Source organism: Nyctereutes procyonoides, unplaced genomic scaffold, assembly GCF_905146905.1.
Source record: "Nyctereutes procyonoides isolate TBG_1078 unplaced genomic scaffold, NYPRO_anot_genome, whole genome shotgun sequence".
NCBI lineage: Eukaryota > Metazoa > Chordata > Mammalia > Carnivora > Canidae > Nyctereutes > Nyctereutes procyonoides.
The window spans coordinates 18,056,317-18,079,973 of record NW_026575021.1 but is presented as its reverse complement, the minus strand read 5'-3'; the positions used below and the strand labels follow the sequence as shown (position 1 = coordinate 18,079,973).

At 33.3% G+C, this 23,657-nt stretch overlaps 1 protein-coding gene across 6 annotated transcripts in view; it reads right to left on the bottom strand.

The window, feature by feature from the left end:
- Positions 1 to 23,657, bottom strand: part of ANKRD17 (ankyrin repeat domain 17) — a 154,105-nt gene that overhangs the window by 111,995 nt on the left and 18,453 nt on the right. Inside the window, exon 1 of one of the 6 annotated variants that reach the window (XM_055339691.1) lies at positions 7,173 to 7,243. The exons of the other annotated variants lie outside the window; for them this stretch is intronic. Within the exon in view, the coding sequence (XP_055195666.1) occupies positions 7,173 to 7,226 (54 nt within the window). The 5' untranslated portion in view covers positions 7,227 to 7,243. Of the gene's footprint in view, positions 1 to 7,172; positions 7,244 to 23,657 lie in introns of those variants that run through there. 6 annotated transcript variants of the gene reach the window in all.

Below are 23,657 nucleotides of genomic sequence, written 5' to 3'. Positions count from 1 at the left end.
TAATTTAAAAAAGAACTAGTCCCACAGAAAAAACTTTTCTTTACTGGATGAAAACCACCTGGCACCTGTCACAGAACACAGAAAAGTAGCCAACAGCCTTTCAAATGAAAGATATTCAAGGGACGCCTGGGTGGCTCAGTCAGTTGAGCCTTAGACTATTGGTTTTGGCTCAGGTCATGATCTTTCTGATAGGGAGATGGAGCCCCACATTGGGTTCCACGCTCAGTAGGGAGTCGGCTTCCCCTCTGTCCCTCCCTCTGCTCATGCATTCTCCCTCTCTCAAATAAATATTTTAAAAAATATTCATATTTGACAACTACATATATTTGTTTCGCTTGTTAAAATGAGTATCCAAATTTATGAACTGCTTTCCTAATTATTCAGTAGAATCATAACAAGACACTTGATAGAATTTATAAATCCATTTGTTTTTAATAATGGTCTTTATCAAAATCAAAAGTGTTACTATTTAATGATATTCTACAAGCAAAATAATTTTCTACTTATTCCTAGCTTCTCCTTTCACTCACTACTTCGCTTAGGAGTCCTCAAACTCCTTTTTCATAAATTCTGAATGATTAACCTAGGACTTAAAATTTTATGCAATTACTTAAATTTTCACACAAAGTTCTTCCCATTTCTTTAACCTACTATATTGTAGTTGAAGGATAGAAAAATCCTAGAGGGAGTGTCAAAAGAGATTAAATAAATTGGGACTATGTGAATTAAGAAATTCGATAAAATGGTAAAAGAAAACATTATCAAACAGACTTAAATCTTATTAATGGTGAACTTGGGGAATCTACTATAAACGAGTAGTTAATCAAGTGTGGTCCACAGCATTCATGGGGATCCTGGACTTTTCCAGAGGATCTGTGAGATTAAAACTATTCTTATAATACTAAGACACTGTTTGCTTGAGTTGACATTTGCACTGACGATATAGAAGTAATGGTGAATAAAACTGCCGTTCCTAAACATGAATCAAGGCAATGGTACTAATTATATTCTTTTCTGACATGCACTCATAATTTTAAGGGGGGGGGAGCAGGACAGAAAGCCAGTTTCCATTATGAAGCAGTAAAAAGTGCTAATTTTTAAATTTCCAACCTTGAATATATGACTTTTTCATATTCTTTGTGACAAAATGGAAAACATTTTGGTATGGTGGTTATCTCAAGACACTTGTGTAAAAAAGCTAACCCAATAGCTGTTTTTCATGGTATAACATTTTCATTTGAGACAGACTATGATCATTCATACTTTTTTGGCAGACATCTTCTCAAAAATGAATAAAGTGAGCCTATCATTTCAAGGAAAACAACTCTCTTTGTCATCAGTAATAAATTCAAGCCTTTAAGCAAAAATTAGAATTTTGGGAAATTTACACCTGACATTGTGAATGTGACAGCTTCCTAGTTTTCGACTTCTGTAAGGTCAGTGGTGGTATCAGCAAATGTATTTTTTCAATACTGCAGAATGAAATGTAGCAATATTTGGAAGTCAAAAATGCAAAAACAATGCTGCCCTTCTCAGTTTTCTTTTCTTTCAGAAAAGTTATTTTTTATTAAAGTATGTTAATATGTAATGGGTTTATGTTAATTATTTTAAATGTATAAATGTTTGTTTTTAAATTTTCTTAATTTTAAATTGCAATATAATCATTGATAAGTATAACTCATAAAACAAAAATCCCAATGAGTCCCCAATAATTTTTAAGAAAGTAAGAGTCCTGAGATAAAAAGAAATTTGAGAAGTGCTACTCTAATCACCTCTGAGACTAAAGTTTTATTGGTTTGTCAAATAGGGGATGATAATTACTAACATAAAATAGTACATAAGGGTTATCACTTTAAAAAATAGCTAACAGTATTAACTACGTGCTAAGTGCTGTGCTAAATGTTTATACCAATTATCTCATTTACTCCTTATATTCATTCTAGGAAATAGATACCTCTCTCTTCAGAGAGACATTTAAAGGATTAAATAAAACATTAACATATGAGAGTAATAGATTAATTCACACACTTCTAGTTACACTGTATTTTTGCAAACTGGAGCCTTCATACTCTACTAAAACATCAGTCTTCTTCAGGGGGACTGTAAACTAATATAAGCATTATATTTTAGCTATCCTATACTACCCCCCATGCATCCTCCAAAGTTGATGTATTAAAAAGCAGTGTTGCAATTTCTGCCCCTCCCTCCAAGATAAACTCAATTTTCAAATAAAAGTATTGCTAATGCATAATATAGCAGGAACATGAACGTGTGTACACAGAATACACTCAAGCATATATATGAGTGTTAATACTGCATACACAGTATACATTCACATACACATATAAACAATGTACTGATTTAAATGGTAATGAAAATCTTAAAGGACTAAAAATAGAAAACAGGATCCAGGAGACTTTCTGGACAGCCCAACATTCATAAATACCTCTAACAATTACATAGATAAGTATAAAAAAGGATAACCTAAAGGTGCTTAAATAAAGGAAAATAAGTGCTTAAAGGAAAATATATGCTTACTGAAAATTTCAGAATGCTGAAAACATGGGTTTCAAATTACTCAAACGAAAAAATGAAGTAAAATACTAGAATGCAAATACACAGCTGAATGCATCCTGAATCCAAGAATACTTAAATACCAATGGCAGACATTTTGTCTTCTGAACTTTCAGTTTATGAAGTAAAATTAGCTAGACTAATTTCATTGAATTTCAAGTGTCTAGCATACTGAAAATACTCAATAAATACTGGAGTGAAATTATAAGATTCAATTGTTCAACATGTCTAATCTTTCCAAAACCTCTTTATGAACAGAAAATGTTACTTATATCAACTCAAATAATTTACATATTTAGCTAAACTTCTCTGTCTCTAGATCAATTTATACTTATGTCCTAAAAGTTCCTCCAATTCTTCTTTGTGAAAAATGTTACCATGGTTATACTAAATATAGAACTTTAAAAATTCACAGATTTGCTGATACAATATTTTATAAATGATGTGCATTACATAAACAATATATTCTATACATAAACAACATATTCTATAGAATAAAAAGATATATAGCAAGTACTTGTTCAAAGAGTCTACTTCATGGAGATTTTATATCATTAACTGAAAATAATTTTCACTCTAAATAGAAAGATTACCCGTTTGAACTATAATGCCCTATTTACCATTAGCCCATCATGTTGACAAATCAAAAGGAAACAATATCTTGCCTATGACTCTTTTGATCTTATTTAAAAACAAAAATAAAAGCAAAAAAACCCTTGATGTCAAATAAATACAGAGTAAGAAATGGTTTCATAATAAATCTACTTCCTATGTTTAAATCTGACCCTCAATTTAGTTCTCCCCTAATGGGTTCAGTCAAATCCTCAACCCACTGGATCTTTAAGGAACAAATAGAATTGGGGCTTTTAGCTTATATACAACAACCTGTAAAACAAGTACAGATGAAGCTAGAAACTATGGCTTTGGTCAGACAAAGGAACAAGATTAAGCATTAGAGCTATTATACTTAATATTCTAAATATTCTTATTTTCATAAAATTGCTACTTCTTGAAACAAAAATGTATCAAATGCTATACCCTGAAAAAAGCATTCTGAATTTAACTAAGATAAATATATTTGGGGACGCCTGGGTGGCTCAGCAGTTTAGCGCCTGCCTTTGGCCCAGGGCGTGATCCTGGAGTCCCAGGATTGAGTCCCGCATCAGTCTCCCTGCATGGAGCCTGTGTCTCCCTCTGCGTATGTCTCTGCCTCTCTCTGTGTGTGTCTCTCATGAATAAATAAATAAAATATTTTTAAAAAGATAAAAATATTTGTGAAATTTCTCATTTGTAGAACAATTCTTGCAGAAAACTGCTAAAACTAAATAATAAAACTAGAATGTATAACCAAGTTTCTGAAATGACCTCTCATGATTCATGCTTTCATATAAAGAGCTTATATATATAAACCTCTCAAGCTCATATACACAGCATTTGGTCAGACAAATTTGGAATACACAAAATAAACTTGGAGGACTATTTTTCTTCTTATTGATCTCACGTACTAGGATCCATTATTAATATGACCTATAGGAAAAGCATCAAAATTTTTAAATTATAAACATGTCAGCAAAAATAGCATTAATTAAAAAAAGAGAGGGGGGAGAGATTTATATAGACTTCTAAGCCTTTTCTATCATCTGTATTTGGCTATACTCCCAAATATTAGTTAAGCTGACCAAAGCAACACAAACACTTTGATCTGGAAAAGAAAATTACTGCCTGGATTATTCAGGTAATTTAAATAAAGAAGTTATTCAATTTAATTCATTATTTTGGGTAGCTGAGAAACAATGATTTCAAGTTGAAACCAATCTTTTCCAGTTTGATTATAAGTTTCAGAAACTTATGTTTTACTTAAGATTTTGAGGACCACTAAAAATTCAAGTTAAATACATATAGGTATATATAATAAACAATTACAATTTAGAAGGTAAACTAGCATTATGAGAATTAATCTGCACTATATTCACTGATACTGATTTTTTTTATCTAAGATTTAATAAGCACATCTTCAAGAAATTTATAATTTAAAGGACCAAGTTAGGGATCCCTGAGTGGCACAGCGGTTTGGCGCCTGCCTTTGGCCCAGGGCGCGATCCTGGAGACCCGGGATCGAATCCCACGTCGGGCTCCCGGTGCATGGAGCCTGCTTCTCCCTCTGCCTGTGTCTCTGCCTCTCTCTCTCTCTCTCTCTCTCTCTCTCTCTCTCTCTCTCTCTCTCTCTCTCTCCCTGTGACTATCATAAAAATTTGAAAAATAAATAAATAAATAAAGGACCAAGTTATACTGGAACACAAAAAAATTGAAGGGGTCCAATGTTTAATGTAAAGAAGCAGAAATCTACATAAAATTCCAGACTTTCAATGAAGTCACAAAGATGAACTATTTAGTTCAACATTAGGCATTATAATAAAACTGCCACTGTGGTATACAGACGAACTTCATTATTCATTATTGGCCATTTATACTAGGAGTTAATTCTTTTCAAAAGAAGAAAAATAATTTTCTGGAAAGCTTATAGTGTAACACATTGTCTATTCACTTGCAGTATAGGTACTTTAAAAAATGGTACATTTATCTCCAGATAACAAATTTATTCTCTTAGGTCATTATGACCTAGGAGAATTTTGGAAAAGAAGCATATTTTATTACTACTTGATAATTTTTCTCATTTAGTCTTCCAATTATTGACAAATAGTTAAATAATATAAAGAGAAAACGACTTAGTATAGTTTAATGCAACAGGTATATAGGAAACAAACTGAGACCAAAAATTAGAAAAAATAATTAAAGTTAGAGGTTATTTTAACTAGTAATATGAACAAAATAGGTAATGTAAAAACATAACATTAAACAATTTTAGTGGAAATAATGAAAGCCAATATTTAATACAGTATTAGAAAAACGTATATAAAAGGCACAAAATTGTGCTCCAGTGGACTTTTCCTAGAAAATAAGTAAGACTTGTAAAATCTGTTATATACTGAAATTTTAAATGGCTACACAAATCAAATATTCATTGTAATCTATAAAGTACAGTTCTTTAAAATCCACACAAAATTAAAAAGCACATTAAAATGTACCACCAGAACTTTATAATCTAATCACACTTGCTTAAACTGAACAACTAAGTCATGTGACCACTCCTAATTACGAAAGTTCCTACATGAAAGTATATAAGACTATTTCTAAGGAGGTAATTCGTATCATTTCTAAGAAAACTCAATAGTATCCCCTGCCCCCAAAATAAAGAAAACTCAATGGTATCAACGTTTAAAATGATAGAGGGAGGGAGGGAGGGAGGGAGGGAGGGAGGGAGGGAGGAGAGGAGAGAGAGAGAGAGAGAGAAAGAATGGAAATTAACCAGAGGATTCAACTCAGACAATAAGCTCTTAGGAGAGAGGGAAAGAGTATGTTGGCAGGTGTCTGCAAGGAGCGAGATAATACAATGGAATCAGTTTTCATTCTGCAGAACAACCATGAGACTTGCTGCAATGTCAGCTCCAAGCACACACTGAGGGACTCCAGAAAATGCTCATTGATCATGCAGCACTTTATAATGCGCATAGGCTTTTTTCTCCTGCTAACCCCGCCTAGCTTCCCATTGCAGTTTAATTTCCCAAGCCCTCTCCCCTTAACACAATCTCCTCCTAAGAATAGTGAAATATTTAATAAATTGTCTTAACAGTCTAAGTATTAGGAATACCACTCACCAGCATGAGCCTCTTTACCTTAATTAGCCAGTTTTATTCTTAATGAAGGAAAAAACTCTATACATCCATAATTTTAAAATGGGCATTAAATATCTATACCTACAAATACAAATGTTTGATAGTTATACTACATCCAAGGCCAAAGCCCATTATAGATAGTTTCACTTTGACATGTATTTCCTGGAACTGATTTATACTCAAATAGGTTCTTAAAATTTAATAAAACCAAGGATAAAAAAGAAAATTAATTTAAAATTCTCATGACTCAAAATACAGATTTTTATTACAAACTCTCAGACCCTTAAATTTTAGGGTCTTTTTTTCTTATTTTAATTTATTTCATAATGTCAAAGTCACATGAAAAATCCAGAACCAGAATGTACCAGTTAAATTAAGCAATCAGATTGATATACATGCTTAATTTTACTCTAGAAACTAAAATAACCAGCTGTTTTTAATAGTTAACAGCAAGCAGAGCTTTGGGCTTAAATATGTAAATGAATTCTAAGACATATGACACTAAACCTACTCAAAGCTGCTTTGTAGACCCCACCTTCTAATGAGTTAATCTAAAGGTCACCACCAGCCAACGTTTTTTATTAAGTCCGAGGCCCTTTCTTTCTTTTTTTTTTTAAATTTCCTATCAAACATATATCTACAATTTACAAAACATAAAGTTTAAACAAAATAATTCTAGACTTGTTTAGTAATCATGTGAACCACACTGGCACATTCTCACAAGGAATAAGGTCTGACCATATCTTGCTTTTATGCTCTGTCTCTGCTCTCTCGGCTAATCTATTCATCTGTAAAATAATTCCGGCAGATAAGATTTCTTTGTTCAGATTTCAACTTTCATTTCATTTACAAACCTAGCCCTACCTCAAGAATGTCTTCTAGAACATATGCTTCCATTTCAGCCGCTGTCTCCACCATGTTTTATCAAACTGCCATGTTTCTTACTGCACTATGATTAGATCATTGCCAGCAGGAACACTCCTCTGTGTCAGCAAGGGAACAGGAAATGGAATGTTCTATTACATGCCTAAAGCAGCTTAGCTGTTCACTAGCCAGGCATCTACCAAAAGAGCAGGGGGTGACTCACTGTGTATTTTTTAAAGATACAGAAGCTCTATTCCAAAGCAAACTTCTGTCAAGTAATTTCAACAGACAAAATAAATAAAGTCTCCTATTTTACCATTACAAATTTTAAAGTCCTAAAATTTCAAAAAAAGAAGTAATTATACATTTTTTTAAAAAGCTATTTAAACACGTCTGGCTTCCTGGTTGAACAAAAGAGGTTGAAGTGGGTTACGTAGCAATTTATCCTTAGTAAAGCCTTGTAGTGAGATTAATGGCTGTATTAAATACGCAAGGAAGGAGGCAAGGGTAATACCAAATCAGGAATTTGCTACATCAGGCAAATGCATTATATAACATATACATTACAGGTGCTGACTTAAGGGTGTCAAATATAATTCTTAATGTAGATTTTTAAAACAGTAACTAGAAGCTAATCTGTTTGGAAATATCTAATCTGGAAATATCAACATCCAACTGATTTATAAGTACTGAAGCGAGACATAACACATCATGGTTATATTCATTTTCTAATAATGTCATTTACTAAACTTCATTTACTAACCTAAGGAATGTCCCTTCCCCCCTTTATCATAAATACTACAAGAGACTAAAATATTCAGATAAATGAAATTCAGAGACACTGTATCTGGATCATTAAACAGAAAATAAAGTTGCTGACAGACAGCAGAGCCAATTTATATTATATTCATTATTGTAACTGATCCTCAATTTAATAAAAATTGTTACCTCCTCAAATTTCTTTCTAATGTAATCTGGAATATGAGAAATGCAATGGGAAAGGAACAATATTTTATGCTTTGTGGCATTAATAAAATGTGCACATGTAGGAGTGTCACACAAACTAAAACTGAAGCCATTCCTCCAAGTACTGATTAACCAGTCTAATTAGAATTCTAAAATGAATAGTTCTTCTAGTCTAAATTCTCCTAACTAAAGAAAATAAATTTTTAAAGGAAAGGAAAAATATACGAAAAAAATTAGAGGTGGGAGTTATTATTAACACATATGGCCAAATCTAATTTGAGAAAACTCATGATATGAAAAGACATTGCCAGTAATGTCTCCTCAAAATGATGTCATGTTTGATTCTGAAGTTCTCCTGGGCCTCAGATTATTTACCTATAAAACAGCATAACATCCATTCCACATGGAATATCTTCTGTATATCAGAAACTGTTCCAGGTACAGTCAGTAAGGCATAAGATTTCTTAACAGCATTTTTCTTAAGGCATAACATTTCTTAATATATGAATATTAAATGAGAAAAAGTATCTACTATTTAATAACTGATATTTAGGGAATACCCTTAAATGTGTCAGGAAATACATGAGGCTTTTTTTAAACAGACATGTTATTTAATCCTTATAATAACCCTGCTAAGTGATAATAACTTAGAATAATAACATTAAGGATTACATTAACGCTTACTATATGCCACATGCCATTTTAAGTGCTTTGTATGTATTAACTCATTTAATTCTCACAATAATTCTAAAAGTAAGGTAGGAACTATTATTTCCATTCTAGGTAAATAAAAACTAAGGCACAGAGGAGTTAAAAAATTAGCCCAACTTATTCCCAACTACACTAATTAACTTGAAGAGCTAAGATTTAAACCCAGGCAGTTGGCTCCAAAATCTGTCCTCCATCTAATATACTTCCTCAGGTAATATTCCTGAGGTAATATTATCCTCATTTTACAAAAAAAGGAAATCTAATCTCAGTGTATACAGTTTTATAGCAGAGTTAGAATTCAAACCCGGAACAGTCTAACTCCAAAGGCTGTGTGGAATTAATGGAAAACAAATGATATTAAAAATGTTTCCCTCAAGCCATATATAGTGCTTACATCTAAGTATGGGTATGCCTGGCATTTGGAGGCTTCTCAAACAAAGTAATTTCCATTGTTAAGACCTAGCTTAAGAGAAACTAGGCAAAGTGGCTTTTACTATTTCCTTTCCTCCAGGCCAATTATTTCTATGCATCAAATAAATTGCTTCACCCTTAGATTAAAAGAAGTCAACAACAAGATTTCTCTTTCTCAAACCTTCCTCCAACATAAGCAAGCAAAGACAGGTTTGAGTTCAAAGAACCCTTTGTGAGGTCACTTTTATTTCCAAAAACCAAGAATATACTTTTCAACTTTATTTGACAAGGAATCAGGCCCCTTATGCCTCAAGTCAATCAAACCATTTACCCTCCCTTCTTCCCTTCTTTTCTTGGGTTACATGGTGCTTCTCTTATCTTTTTAGAAAATTACTGTTAAGTTTTTATGAAAAAGTATGTCATTACAGCTCTCCTCCAGGATTCTGAATATTTATACCCATTTGTCATCATCACTCTCTCTTACAGATCAGAAGCTTAATGAAAGCAGGCAACATTTTGTTACCAACATATACCCAAGGCTAGCGTCTGGCAAAGAGTAGGCACTTCAGCATTTGTTGATTAAACAACAAATGCCATAGATACAGGAATTGCTGGATATCCAGTAATGCATCCAAATTATACTAAGAATAATTTCAATGTCAAAAACATTTATTTTGTGACTAGGTCACTGAAATAAGGTATTAGAAATAACACAACAAACAATATTTATTTCAGAATTTCTGTAATTTTTTATTATACAAGCAAAGTAATTATTTATTTTTATTTTAATTTCTGGTCCTTTTATTTTTATTTTCTGGTCCTTTCTGTTAATATGATGAACTATGCCACAGCATAAAATACTCTAGGCAAAGGGTGCAAGAGAGATTCATATGTATCAGCCTTAAAATCCTACAACCTGAAGTGAGCCACCTTCCTTCTAGTCAACCTCATCTCCAAGGTAAAAAAAATAAAAAACAAAAACCTGTTTTCCCATTTGCCTAAAACTGATTTCAATGGCACAAGGTCTTTCATTTTTTTGCCAACAGTAAAAACATTAAAGTGCAAATAGCAATTAACATATGAACAGTTACACAAACAAATGCAAACTAGCGTATGTAAATAATAAATCATAAAAGAAAATACGTACTAAAATTAAGATTCAAATGTCCAAAGTGAAGAGAAATGCCTCATAAAAAGGGGGCGGGGGAGGACAAAAGAAGCTCAATACCAAGATTGGATGAAGGAAATCTTCTAGTATCACAATTTTATTTAGGACCATCACTGGTTTCTTGGAATAAGGAACAAAAAAACCAAACACATACAAACACACACACACACACAAATGTGTTGAGGACAAGCAAGCAACACTATTTATGACTCAACACTTTGTTTGATGTTTGTTCCCCCCATATTAAGCTATTTTTAATTAATTTTTCTACCTGTTATATTTTAGCAGAAATATGAAACTCAAGTGTGAAATAACCTGGACCAAGCATAAATGAGATACGGATATTAAAGAATTAAACAAAACTTAAAAGACCAATAAAGTCTGGTCAAATTTCGGAAAGCCCAAACGTTATAAAACAGCACTATCTCATGATTTTACCTTATCATTTCTCCTGAACCAGTCATGCCATAATATAACTCAAGGTTCTAGATATCTAATGTAGCATAGTAATTATTCTTTTCATTTCTACCACTGTTAACTTTCTTTTTTAACTATGGTATTTAAAGTAATATATATTCATGGAAAACACTCACAAATAAAAGAAAATAAAGAGAACAGGATACCTACCTCTTAGCAACTCTAAAAAGGCACAATTTGTGTATTCTTCCAGACATAATCTACATACCGATGTATATCTTAGTGTAAGATTACCTTCTATACAAATGGAAGCATATTATACATCCTTTTCTGCATCCCCATTTTTAAAATTTAGTACTTCGTAATTGTTTCAGCTTAGCACATGCAGGTCTATTGCTTTAATAATTGCTAAAATTTTTACTGAAGGACTATACCATATTTAATCAGTTCCCTCCCTATTGATGGGTATTTGTGTTGTCTCTAATGTTTCTTAATGCTGCAATGAGCATGCCCAAGGCAAGGGCACACATATTACACATGCTTAAAAATAACTGTATAGTGTATTTCTTGATAGATATATGTATTTAAATTTTTATGCTACCAATACTCTAAAGAAGTTGAACTACCTTATATTTTGACAGTGAATGAGACTGACTGCTCCCCTAGAAATATTAAGGATTAATGGTACAAATCTATTAAAAAACCCACATCAGAGATCAGCATCAGTTTTAAAAACATGTATCTAGATTTATCATTACTTCCTCATCATTTCCACTTTTCAAGGAATTTCAAATTAAAGGTACACCTTCTCTCATTTAATTTCTGCCTCTTACCAAAATAAATCCCATAAATTCATTCCCTGACAGATTAGGACCTCAATTGCTATTTATGCCAACCCCCTTCCCCAAAGGCATTGATGCTGATTCTATCTGTGTGCATTTAGAAAAGAGAAAAAAGTGGGGAGGAAAAAAATCTTTTTAAAAATTAAAAAGGGGAGACGGTGCCACCTGCAGTCCACCTGCAGTGTGATCCTGGAGACCTGGGATCAAGTCCCATGTCGGGCTCCCTGTATGGGGCCTGCTTCTCCCTCTGCCTATGTCTCTGCTTCTCTCTCTCTGTCTCTCATGAATAAATAAATAAAATCTTAAAAAAAAAATTAAAAAGGCGCAGCCCCAGTGGCCCAGTGGTTTAGTGCTGCCTTTAGCCTGGGGTATGATCTGGGGTCCTGGGATCGAGTCCTGCGTCGGGCTCCCTGCATGGAGCCTGCTTCTCCCTCTACCTGTGTCTCTGCCTCTCTCTCTCACTGTGTCTATCATGAATAAATAAACAAAATCTTCAAAAAAAAGTTTATTTTTTTTATTTTTTTTTAATTTTTATTTATTTATGATAGTCACAGAGAGAGAGAGAGGCAGAGACACAGGCAGAGGGAGAAGCAGGCTCCATGCACCAGAAGCCCGGATGTGGGATTCGATCCCGGGTCTTCAGGATCGCGCCCTGGGCCAAAGGCAGGCGCCAAACCGCTGCACCACCCAGGGATCCCTAAAAAAAAAGTTTAAAAAGGGGCCCCTGTGTGGCTCAGCTGATTAAGTAACCAACTTGATCTCAGTTCAGGTCTTGATCTCAGGGTCATGAGTTCAAGTCCTGTGCTGGGCTCTACAGTGGGTATGGAGCCTACTTAAAAACAAATAAATAAAATAAAATAATTTTTAAATCTACTTCTGCTAAAATACAAATTCTATTCAGGTTCTTTAACTAAGGAGTAAACTGTGAAGTGTCTGCCAGAATTTAGTATTCTAAAAGTACAAAATTCTTTGGATATATTCTCACTAAATAAATTAATTAAATGTTGTTGGATGTATTTGTTTCCTTTCCACATTTATTTCAAACTACTCATTTTTAAAGCACAAAATTTTAAAAGTAACCCTTCCATCATTATAAAAAAAAATACAGAGTAAGAAGATAGAACCACACATAAGCAATTTTTATTGACATAAAGAGCACTGAACAGTCTCTATCTCAGTCTGACATACATTCCAGGGCCAAATTTGATGATAAAATTTAAAAATAAGAATGATTAAACCTCCACTAGAACCTCCATACCAACCAAATGTTAGCAGTTAGGCATGCTTCTGGGTATGTTTAGAAATACCTCAAAGGTTTAAGTAATGAAAGATTAAGTAAGGATACTTAAAATTGTAAACTCAAAAATAAAATAATGCAAAGGTCATCTAGTAGTATACTTTAAATTGAGGAAAAAGATATGAACTATTTTATAATAATTTATCTTATTGCATAAATAAAATTTTTCTCAAGGCTAACATAAAAAGCCCTAGCAAACTTTTGTTTGGAAAGATCATCATTAGCATTTTCATCACGCATTTATATAAATATTTTTGTGCTTATCAAGAGACAGGCTTTATACTGCATAATGGATATAGAATGACAAAGTCCGTCCACCTCCTAGAGTCTACAATCTAGAAAAACTTAAACCTGATTCTTCACAAAGTTTAAAATCAAAATCTTCAATGAATTTTTTACCTAGTGATTTGTAGTCTTTCCTTTTTTCCATTCTTCTTTAATCCAGCAAAAAAAAAAAAAGCTTCACTCTGAATAAGTGTGAAAATATCAATATATTTAAACAAAATAGTTCATCCATATGTGTTTTATGTACAGAATGGAATACAAGCATGGTCTTGTCCAAATGTAAGTAATATAGTAAATAAGCAAAGTAAGAAACAAAGCAGCTTGTTCTTCTTTTCACATCTCTAGTAACAGTGTGCCTGTTGGACACTCACATTTGTTGTCTCTATCCAGGATAGGTCACACCATGAATTCATTCTTTTTCCAGTATTTCACAATAGGTTCTATGTATACAAAATTGGTAAAATATTTATTATTTTTAGGTCACATTCACACACCCCCAATTTGTACTGTACATTTTCAAATAAAAATTTTAAAGGTACATATTTAAAAGAAATTACTTATTTCAATGTTTTTCATTTTTATTTCAAATAGGCTAAATCTACTGATAACACAACATTCTCAATTTGGTCAGCAATACATTAGCTGTCCTCTGCTCTGAAATGAGTATCTACCAACAAAAAGAAATACAACACACAAAACCCCACTCCCCAACACACATATACATATCACACAGGCAGAGTGGTAAAGAAAGAAGAGAGGCTGAGGATACAAATACAAATTACAAGAAAAGACTTAAGTCCAAAACCAACTTGTTTAGTCACCAATTTCTACCACCCTTTTGAGGGACGAGTGTCCTACTCTAGATGACTGAAGAAACAGCTCCGGATAACATGCTTAACATAGTACCAAAGGCATGGAAAATAATTAGACTGTAAAAAATATCCAAGCAACCTTAGAATTCCAATACTGTCACTGGCTCTCCTCCTTTGGTTCTTGGATGGTTTGGGGTTACTGGCAACAAGCTCCAATCAATCTGGTCTCTTGTGATGCCTGTTACCTTTCTTTCTTTCTTTCAAGATTTTATTTATTCATGAGACACAGAGAGAGAGAGAGAGACAGTGAGACAGAGAGGCAGAGCCACAGGCGGAGGGAGAAGCAGGCTCCATGCAGGGAGCCTGACGTGGGACTGGATCCTGGGACTCCAGGATCACGCCCTGGGCTGAAGGCGGCGCTAAACCACTGAGCCACCCGGGCTGCCTCTCCTTCTAATCTAATTTATTCATAACAAATCTTGAATGGCTTGTCAGCAAGCAACTGCTGTAAATATCAAGACTGACACTCTTTCAGATTCATAACTCCATCTCCTAAGAAAGGTATTTCATCAAATTGTCTCTATCCACCTAAGGCCAGGTCAAAAATTACAAAACAGAGTACCATTTCGTATTCTACGAACGTAATCCTGACCACAGATATTTAAGGATCTTCACATAAAGAGAATCTCAGAGCATAACTGACTTTCCAAAGTTCCCAAAGTGGATATACAAACAGGATTCTAACACAACCTTCATATTTCAGATAGATGATAGATAGATAGATAGATAGATAGATAGATAGATAGATAGATATGCACACATACTGATTTCATTCTGTGTAACTGAAATCTCTTTGGTCCTTATGAAGCTATCTCACAACACAGCTGTTATTATTACTTTCAACTTTCCCCACAAATTTCAGATATCAAGTTTTACTATCAAATCTCCAACAAAAAATAAAACAATATAAGAAAACAGAAGGCAGTATTTACCAACTTTTATGTCTGAAATGGATATCTCACTAGCATGTCTTATGAAATCAAATTTAACCCACATTCATAACTTTCGATTCCTCTTCACCAATTTCTTAACAGAATCAAGTATTTTTAGAAAGCCTATCAACTCCCATACTCTTCAACCACATATATATCAATGTTTCTCAATGAAGGTAATCAATATTGTTTAAATCAATATTGTTTAATATTGTAGACACTGAATAACTAATAGCTTACAGAATATTTAAAAGCATAACTCAACTAACATAATTTTATACTTAGTATATTTTTGTATGCTTAAGGAAATCATTGCCCTCTCACACAAATTCCACGCTTTCCAGTAAAACACGTAGTTTTTTAAATATTTCTCATGATTATTTCAAAGGCATACATTTACATAACTTGATTTTTTTTTTTAGCACTCCAACTGCTGTACAATTTAAGTAGATAGTATACCTGGGTTTAGAGTCCTTTGCAGTTTACACTTTCAATACTTAAGGGCATATAATACCATAAAATTTTATGTTTTTTAAAATCAAGTCTGCAAAGCATACAAGTAGAAATCTTTCTCCCACAGATCACAATACTCCTAAAACTAAGCTTTAAAAAGAAACATTTTACATATATACAGCATAAACAGGATGCTAACCACTGTACATTGAAATGGCATCAAAATAAAATTAATTCTAAAATAAACAAAATTAATTCTTTCATTCAACAACTGTTCTCTGGCTAGGGACATAGTATCAGTGCCATCTCTAGAAGGATAAAAAAGGCCATTTCTATTTGCCATCTTCCTTCTTCCAGTTCTTCCAGAAGACACATCCTGCCTCTAGTAACTGTGGCTCTCCTTGAACACATGATTTCATCCTTATAGACAAACCAGGCTTCTAATCTCGGTTTTCAGTACATCAAAGAAAATATCTTATTAAGCGCCATTGGCAGGAAGAAGAGCTCAAAATTTTCTCATATATCCAAATTTTTAACAATAAATATTTTTTTAGAAAAGAATCATGGAAAGGATTTAGGAATTGACATATAAAATCAAGTATATATGCCAGCCAAGAAATAATTATTCATTCCACATACAAATAGCCATCAGTATTCTATGCAACTTTCCAATTTCCTGGAATTAATGCCTATGTGTCTTCTATTTCTACCTCAGTTTCTAAAAACCATGTGACCCTGGAATGTCACTTTATAAATAAAAACATTATCATCTAACGAGGTAGATGTGACTTCTGTAATCTTTTTAATGTTATAAATGCTATGCATGTGAGATTTTTTTCAAAATTCAAAGGCTACAAAGGGACAAAATGAACAATAGGTCTTTTTTGTACCTCCCTGCATCAAATTGGCAATACACTGTTACACTGTTAATAGACTTCTGGTGTAGTTTACCAGCTTAACTTTAATACTATTTTACTTCTGTTTCCTAATTTAGCATTTTTATATGCTATCTATTGACTGTCCATTGAAGAAATGAGCACTGACCCTTCCTCAACTGCCCTCAATCTCCTGCTAATTTTATAGGTTAGTCTTTTTTATATTATAAAGTTTTATAATGCATTATACTCCATAACATTAATTAAACCTATTTTATAGATCTTCTAAGTGGATTCTAAAAACTGAAAATCAATTACGTACATTTATAATGTGCCTAGGTAAATACTAATCTCAGGGAAATACAATCTTATATCATTCAGATGTTACTGATTTAAAGAAAATCGTTGGGGCGCCTGGGTGGCTCAGTCAGTTAAGCGTCTGCCTTCAGCTCAGATCATGATCTCAAGGTCCCTGGATCGAGCCCCACATCCATCTAGCTGCTCCGTGGGGAGTCTGCTTCTCCCTCTCCAGGTCCCCCTGCTTATTTTCTCATTCTCTCTCTCTCTCATATATACATAAAAATCTTTAAAAAACAAACACAACAACAAAAAAACAGGAGAATTGTCCATGTATCCCAGACAGATGACACTCTTAAATTTTTCCTAGGTTTCTTCAGTTTTTTCTGAAGGCCCAAGATGGCCACTGTAATTTCCTCCTACCCACACTGCTCTACCACCATATCCTCTATTTTGGACTGTATTTTTCATTGTACTATAGTATCTGAAATATTTTCATGTGGAGTGCATAGTTTTTCCAAGTATAAAAAATGTACTTGTTCTCCCATGGTAAGTATTGTGGTTGAGTATGGAAAATTTAGGTCCAAATTTCTTTTTCCCCAAATATGAAGATAATGTTCGACTGCCATCTTCAAGCATTCATCACAGCTGCTAAGAACTCAGTCATTTCATTTTCCATTTTTTATTCCTTCTGGCAGTAATCGGAGATTTTCCTCTTATCCTTAGAATTCTGAAATTTTTCCAGATGTGTCTAGACACAGATCTTTTTCGTTTCATCCTGCTTGGTATTAGATGGGCTCAGATTCATTATCTTTCTTCCAGCTCACAACATTTTCTTCAATTATTTCTTTCATTATTTTTCTCCTTCCCAGTGTTTCTGTTTTCTGCTTCTAGAACTCAAATTTATGGATGTGAAAACTTTGTGATATATTTTCCATATCTCTTTAAATTTGTTTTTCCAGATTATTTTTTTTGCTTCATATTCGCAGAGATTTCCTCCTGTTTATTAGCTCCAAATCAACTCATTCTTGACTCATGCTAATTTGTTATTTAGCCCATCCATTAAAATTTTTCTTTATAATTTTCAAAATCTTTTGATTCCCTGCCCCCTTTTCAGTGAAAGCATGATTAATGACTACAACATGTTCTTGAATCTTACATGATATATCAATTAGTTTTTCTTTGAAGTTTTCTTCTGAATTGTATCTGATGTCAGTTGTTCTTTTATTTATCTTTATCCTCTTCCATCTTGGTTCCCCTCAATTGTCTGATTATCCCTATCTATTTATACTGGCAAATAAAAAGATTACTTTAGAGAGTACAGGAAGCTGAAGTGGGCTTTCTCTGAGATTGTTCAAATTTGTTTGCCCAAGTGGCTTCTCCCTTAAAAAGGACAGTACTATTTAATCAGGCAGAGGATATAAATAAGGGATCCAAGTAGGTACCTGCATAGGAAGTCAAGTTCACTGGGAACTGTCGAAACTGTTTTCCTCTGGAGTAGCGTGCTTTAGTGGCTCTGCTTCTCCTCTCAGGTTCCAGTATCTCAGTAGATGTCCTACTAAATTGTTGGTCTACTTTCCTAAGGGCATAGTTCTTAGACTTCAGGCCTGAGGGCAGGCATCACTGTCACCAGAGCTGTTTAGGCTGGAGAAAGGTCCAACTAAAGCAATTAGGAAAATAATTGCTTTATAAAAACTCTTGATTATTACCCAATTACCCACTACTGTTCTTTGTACTTGTTGGCTCCAAGCTTGGAGTCTTTCGGAGGTTCCCCTAGGAAAACCTGAGCTTACCTCTGGTATCTTGGGTTCCATTTCTTCTGAGATTTTGCTGTCAATCCAATCCCATGAACTTTCTATCTTCTTCAAAATTTCTGGTCCTCTGCTGGTACCTGTAGTGGACTATGAACTGTAATTTTACTGCTCAACATGCTTTCTCCCCTCCCCCTTTTTCTAGTAACATAATCCCTCTTTTCTGTGGGGAAAATAGTCCACGTGATTTAAGAGGTGATTTCTTCCCAACCACCACATAACTTAGGCCACATAAGTGGCCACATAACTTAGGTCTGGCTAGAATATCCCATCCCCTTTTCCTTTTGCAGCCATCATTGCCTGGCTGAAAATAAAGCTAAGCCAGAAGAAAATAAAGACTAAAAATGTTGAAACAGTACTGATGACATCATTCAAATCTGGATTTATCCATGCCAAGGTTGGATCTTCTCCCTCCCACACACATGCAAACATTACATTAAAGTCACAGAGCTAATGAGGTCCTTTTGCTCCTTTTTAAGGTAGTTTGACTAATATAGTAACATCTGTTCCTGCTTTTCAGGACTGTTGTTTAATTCAATCCTTATACAGTATCAGTGGGACACTGGGAAAAAAGGAAGTTAAAGGAAAGGAATGTGCTCAGTCCACCATATTTAAAAGAAAAGTTAGGATAATAACTATAAACTCAGCCTGAAGGAATAAAATTAGCAATGTATAGTTTGCTGTTAAACATATCATGAGGAAATAGCTGTAAACTTTATTAAGTGTATCTTATTGTTCCATAAGATATATTCATACCTCCAGGAGTAAAAAAGCAGACACAAAAACCAATTATCTCTCAAAGAGTTTTTTTCTCTGAGTCAAAATTCCAATGGTTTTAAAAAAGAAAAACAAACACAGAAAGGTGATAGTAATTTAAAATTTTCTAATCTATTACTGTAAAAAAAGAAAAAAAAAACCCTTTGTATAGTTATGTAATGGCAACCCCTAAAAGAAAAATTCTATAGCTATTGGTGTGATTACTGGGGCAGAGATAGGGAAAGTGTTGCTTACTTTTCAATTGTAGAGAGGTAAGAAGTACAGAAGGTCACTGAACTCCTCAATGGGTAAAAGATGATATCCAATACTCCTCACCTAAGGTTCATAATTCATGGTTCATAGACTTATGCCTTAAGAACTCCTCCTGTATGTATGTATTTAAGTACATTTAGGGGAAAAACAGGTCCATGGTTTTCATCAGAATCTAAAAACTATAATTCATGACCTTAAAAAGATAAATAAAACTACTCCTAATTGAAAAAGAACAATGACAACTTCATTCAAGAATTTCATATAATAATTAAATCCAGAAAAATATCTAACGAATACCTTCAACATGTAAGAGTATTTTAGATAAATTATTTCCATTCTTTAAAAAAAACGTTAAAAAAATCATTAGCTCCAATATGAATGAAAATACTGAGGTTAAGCAGTAACTTTCCCAAAGACACACAGTATTAAAATAGGATTCAAAAGCAAATTTTCCAACTTGATTTCAAATTCTTTTAATTCGTAAGAAAAGAAATACAAAAGCAATGGGTTATTTCATAATAGAATGTAATTTTATGTCAGGCACAGATTGTCAAGTACTCACATGCCCATGGTTTAATGAAAGTAGAACTTGACCCTTATTCCTAATTGCCCTTTAAGATATTCAGGAAAACTTCTGCTTCTGGTAGTGAAGTCAGGAAGACCTCAGTGTGATTAAGATATATAAATCTTAACACTGAAGACTACTTAAATGAATGAATAGGTTCTCTCTAGCCAAGCAACACTGCTCTTCTGGGCTCCACTGGATACCCAACAAAGTTGCTCATGGATGGAGGACAAAAAAGCTGAAATGCCAAGCTTGGGATTTTTTTTTTTTTTTTTACATTTTTTTTTACATTTTTACATAAAAGACCAGAGGATCTGCTGATAAGGCTACAGTAAATAAGAACTTCCACATACTAAAAGAACTCTGCCACACATACTAAGGCACATTTACAACTTAAAACACATTCTTAGTACTTGGATCTAACCAAGAGAACTCAGGTACTAGAGTTTGGATTGGAGCAGAAAATTGGGTCAAATGAGGGAGAGGATCTTGGACTGTAAGGTAATGGTTATATGGGGGCAGAATAAGAAAAGAAATTAAGTACAAATGAAAAAATAATCCACAAAGCAAGTCAGAGATCTTAAAGTTTCCAAGATTTAGAAAACAGCATGGTCAAGTCTTTGCTTTGATACTTTGCTATTTTATCTAGAATCACAGAATCATCTGCTAACTTTATAGCAGAGAAGTCACAGATAGAAGGTTTGCTTAACCATTCCAGAAAAGGAGACAGAAGAGTAAGAAAGGATGTTGAATTTTGCATTACCCTTATCACTCCCTCTATTAACAACAGTATGATAGAATGTTATGTTTTTTTAATTCTGTGGGAATTTAATAACATATTCTAATTAAATACTAAAGATCTAATGAATCCAGAATAGAATCCTAAAAGGGTATATAACCTATGTCACTATGATTTGTAGAATCTCCATTAGACTTTCATTCCCTATGCTAACACTGGCTCCATCTAAAATAAATTAACCCACATGCACAATTATAGCTAAAGAGTTTTACTGGCAATCTATGAACTAACTAAATAAATAAATGAAACGGAATTAGGAAGGAAAATGAAAGAGTGTGATTTTTCTAAATTAGTTTTAAATTGTCTTTAAAAAAAAAAATAACCAAAACAGTCAATCTATTTTCACAACACCCTTCATTCTTCCTAATGCTTCACTTTTAACAACTATTATTTATGGAGACCGTTAATAGTTTTACAAATGTTTTCACATACATTATCTCATCTGACCACCCCCAAAAAAGCTTATTTCTATATCCCGTTTTATGTGAGGCTCTGAAGGGTTCAGTTTACATATTATACTTACTGAACATAATGAATTAAGAGAGGTAGTAGGATCTAAAACAGCTTTCATCTCACCTTAAATTTTGAGAACTTACAATAAAAGATATCATCTAAAGGTATGTATTTTGATTTGATGTTCCAGAAAAGGTTAATAGTACACTATTCACTCACAATCTAGCTCAAAATCAATCACGTGATTTTCCCCAAGATAAGATTAGATAAACAAGACCTAACAGAACAGAGCAACATTAACTAGCTACACTCTGACAAAGTCTTTTTGGGGGTGGGGAAGAGAAGAGGGAACAGTTTTATAATCTGGTGTTTAACCAACTCTTAAATATACTAAGACAATCACTACTTATGGGTAATTAGAATAAGATGTCATTCATACAAATATCTGTAAAAAGGACCTAGACACAAGATGAAATGAGCTAGTGATCTCTAATAATTTATATAAAATATATTTCTTGATTAACTACTAGGGAGGCCATTACAGTAGTAAAAAAGGCAGTGGTTTATAGGAGTTAAGAAAGCAGACTTTGATGTGAGACTATTCCTGTTTATATTTCATCATTTACTGTGACCTTGAGCAAGGTATTTTATTTTTTTCAACTATACAATATGAATAATAATATTATCTACCTCTTAGAGTTGCTGTGAGGATTAAATGAGACAAAGCAATTCAAACTGTGCCTGGGATATAGTAAGCACTCATTAAAATATTAGTTAATGAAGATTATAATTACTCTATGTGCTAAATGTTATGAACAGCTTCAGGGGAGAGATTATGGATAAAGCAGTCAGCCAAGAGCTACACCTACAGAGAAGAGATATTAATTGGGCTTGAAAGCTAACATTTGACCTACCATAACCCAAAACATAATAAACCACTACAAAACCACTGTAGTTTTAAAAATATGGTGCTGACACACATAATAAAATGAGAATTACAGAGACAGACCCATGTACCTTTGGTCCAGCACTTTTACCAGTGGAATATATCCAGCCAAAATAACAGAAACATATACACAAAGATATGTATATCAAAGAGTCCACTGCAGTATTATTTGTAATGGCAGAACACTAGGTACAATCAAAATACTGGCTACAAACACTGTATAAAACCAGGAAAAAAATGACTCCTGACAAGAGAATACTTCCCAACCATTAAAGGAAATAAGAAACTATATGTGTATTTATATGGCAAGAGTATGATAAACTAGTAGTTTAAAAAAAATTCACAATATTTCATAAGGACCACATTCATACAAAACAAAAATTTGTTTACATAAATACACATGTGGATATATGTGTGAAAATGCACAAAAAAAAGCATAACATTACATATATCTAAGATTTATACCTTTAGGATATAAAAGGGAGATTTTCAACTATTATACTTATCTTTCTCTACTATTTAAAGTTTTACAGTTTGTATTTACTACATGACTTAATAAAAATAGAAATAACACAATGCAATCTCCCTTAAGATTCCTCTCACATAAAAAAAAATTAGAAAGAAAACAAAATACCAGTCACGGTTTGATATTATGATTGCATACTTTATCACAGGTTTGATTAAAAAAATATGTCATCCCACCAATGGAATTGAAACTTATCTAGCTTGAGTCTTATAGCAGCTCTTCTATTCTGGCATTTTTTTCTTTGAAATAGCAACTACATAATTTTTAAACTATTTCTGGTCTATCTGAAATATACTTCAAAAACACTGAAACAAAACTAAAGAACACTGGAGTGATAACACAAAAGAACTAAAATACATTCAGAGAATTTGTAAGTCCTGCCGTAAATGTGTATAGATATGTTCAAGTCCAAAAACAGCCTACTTAAGACTAATGACATCATAAATCATTAAGAACACTTTATAGATGCTGTTACTTTTCTTGTCTTCTTCATAAAAGCACCTTTACTTCTTTAGTAGAAATTTTTAAGGGAGGGAGGAAAGAAAGGAAAAAAAGAAGCCAAGCCTGCTTAGAGCTTTAGAGGTTAAGAGGGAAAAAAAAAAAAAATGTTTCAAAAGATCACTGACAACATACATTAAATGAAAAATATGGAAAATTACTTTGTTAACCATAAAACCCTGCAGACGTTAGCTACGTGTCAAAAAGCACAGGAAACTGTTTAATACAAACAACTAATTTTAGGGGATCCCTGGGTGGCTCAGCAGTCTAGTGACTGCCTTAGGCCCAGGGCATAATCCTGGAGAGTCCAGGGATCGAGTCCCACATCAGGT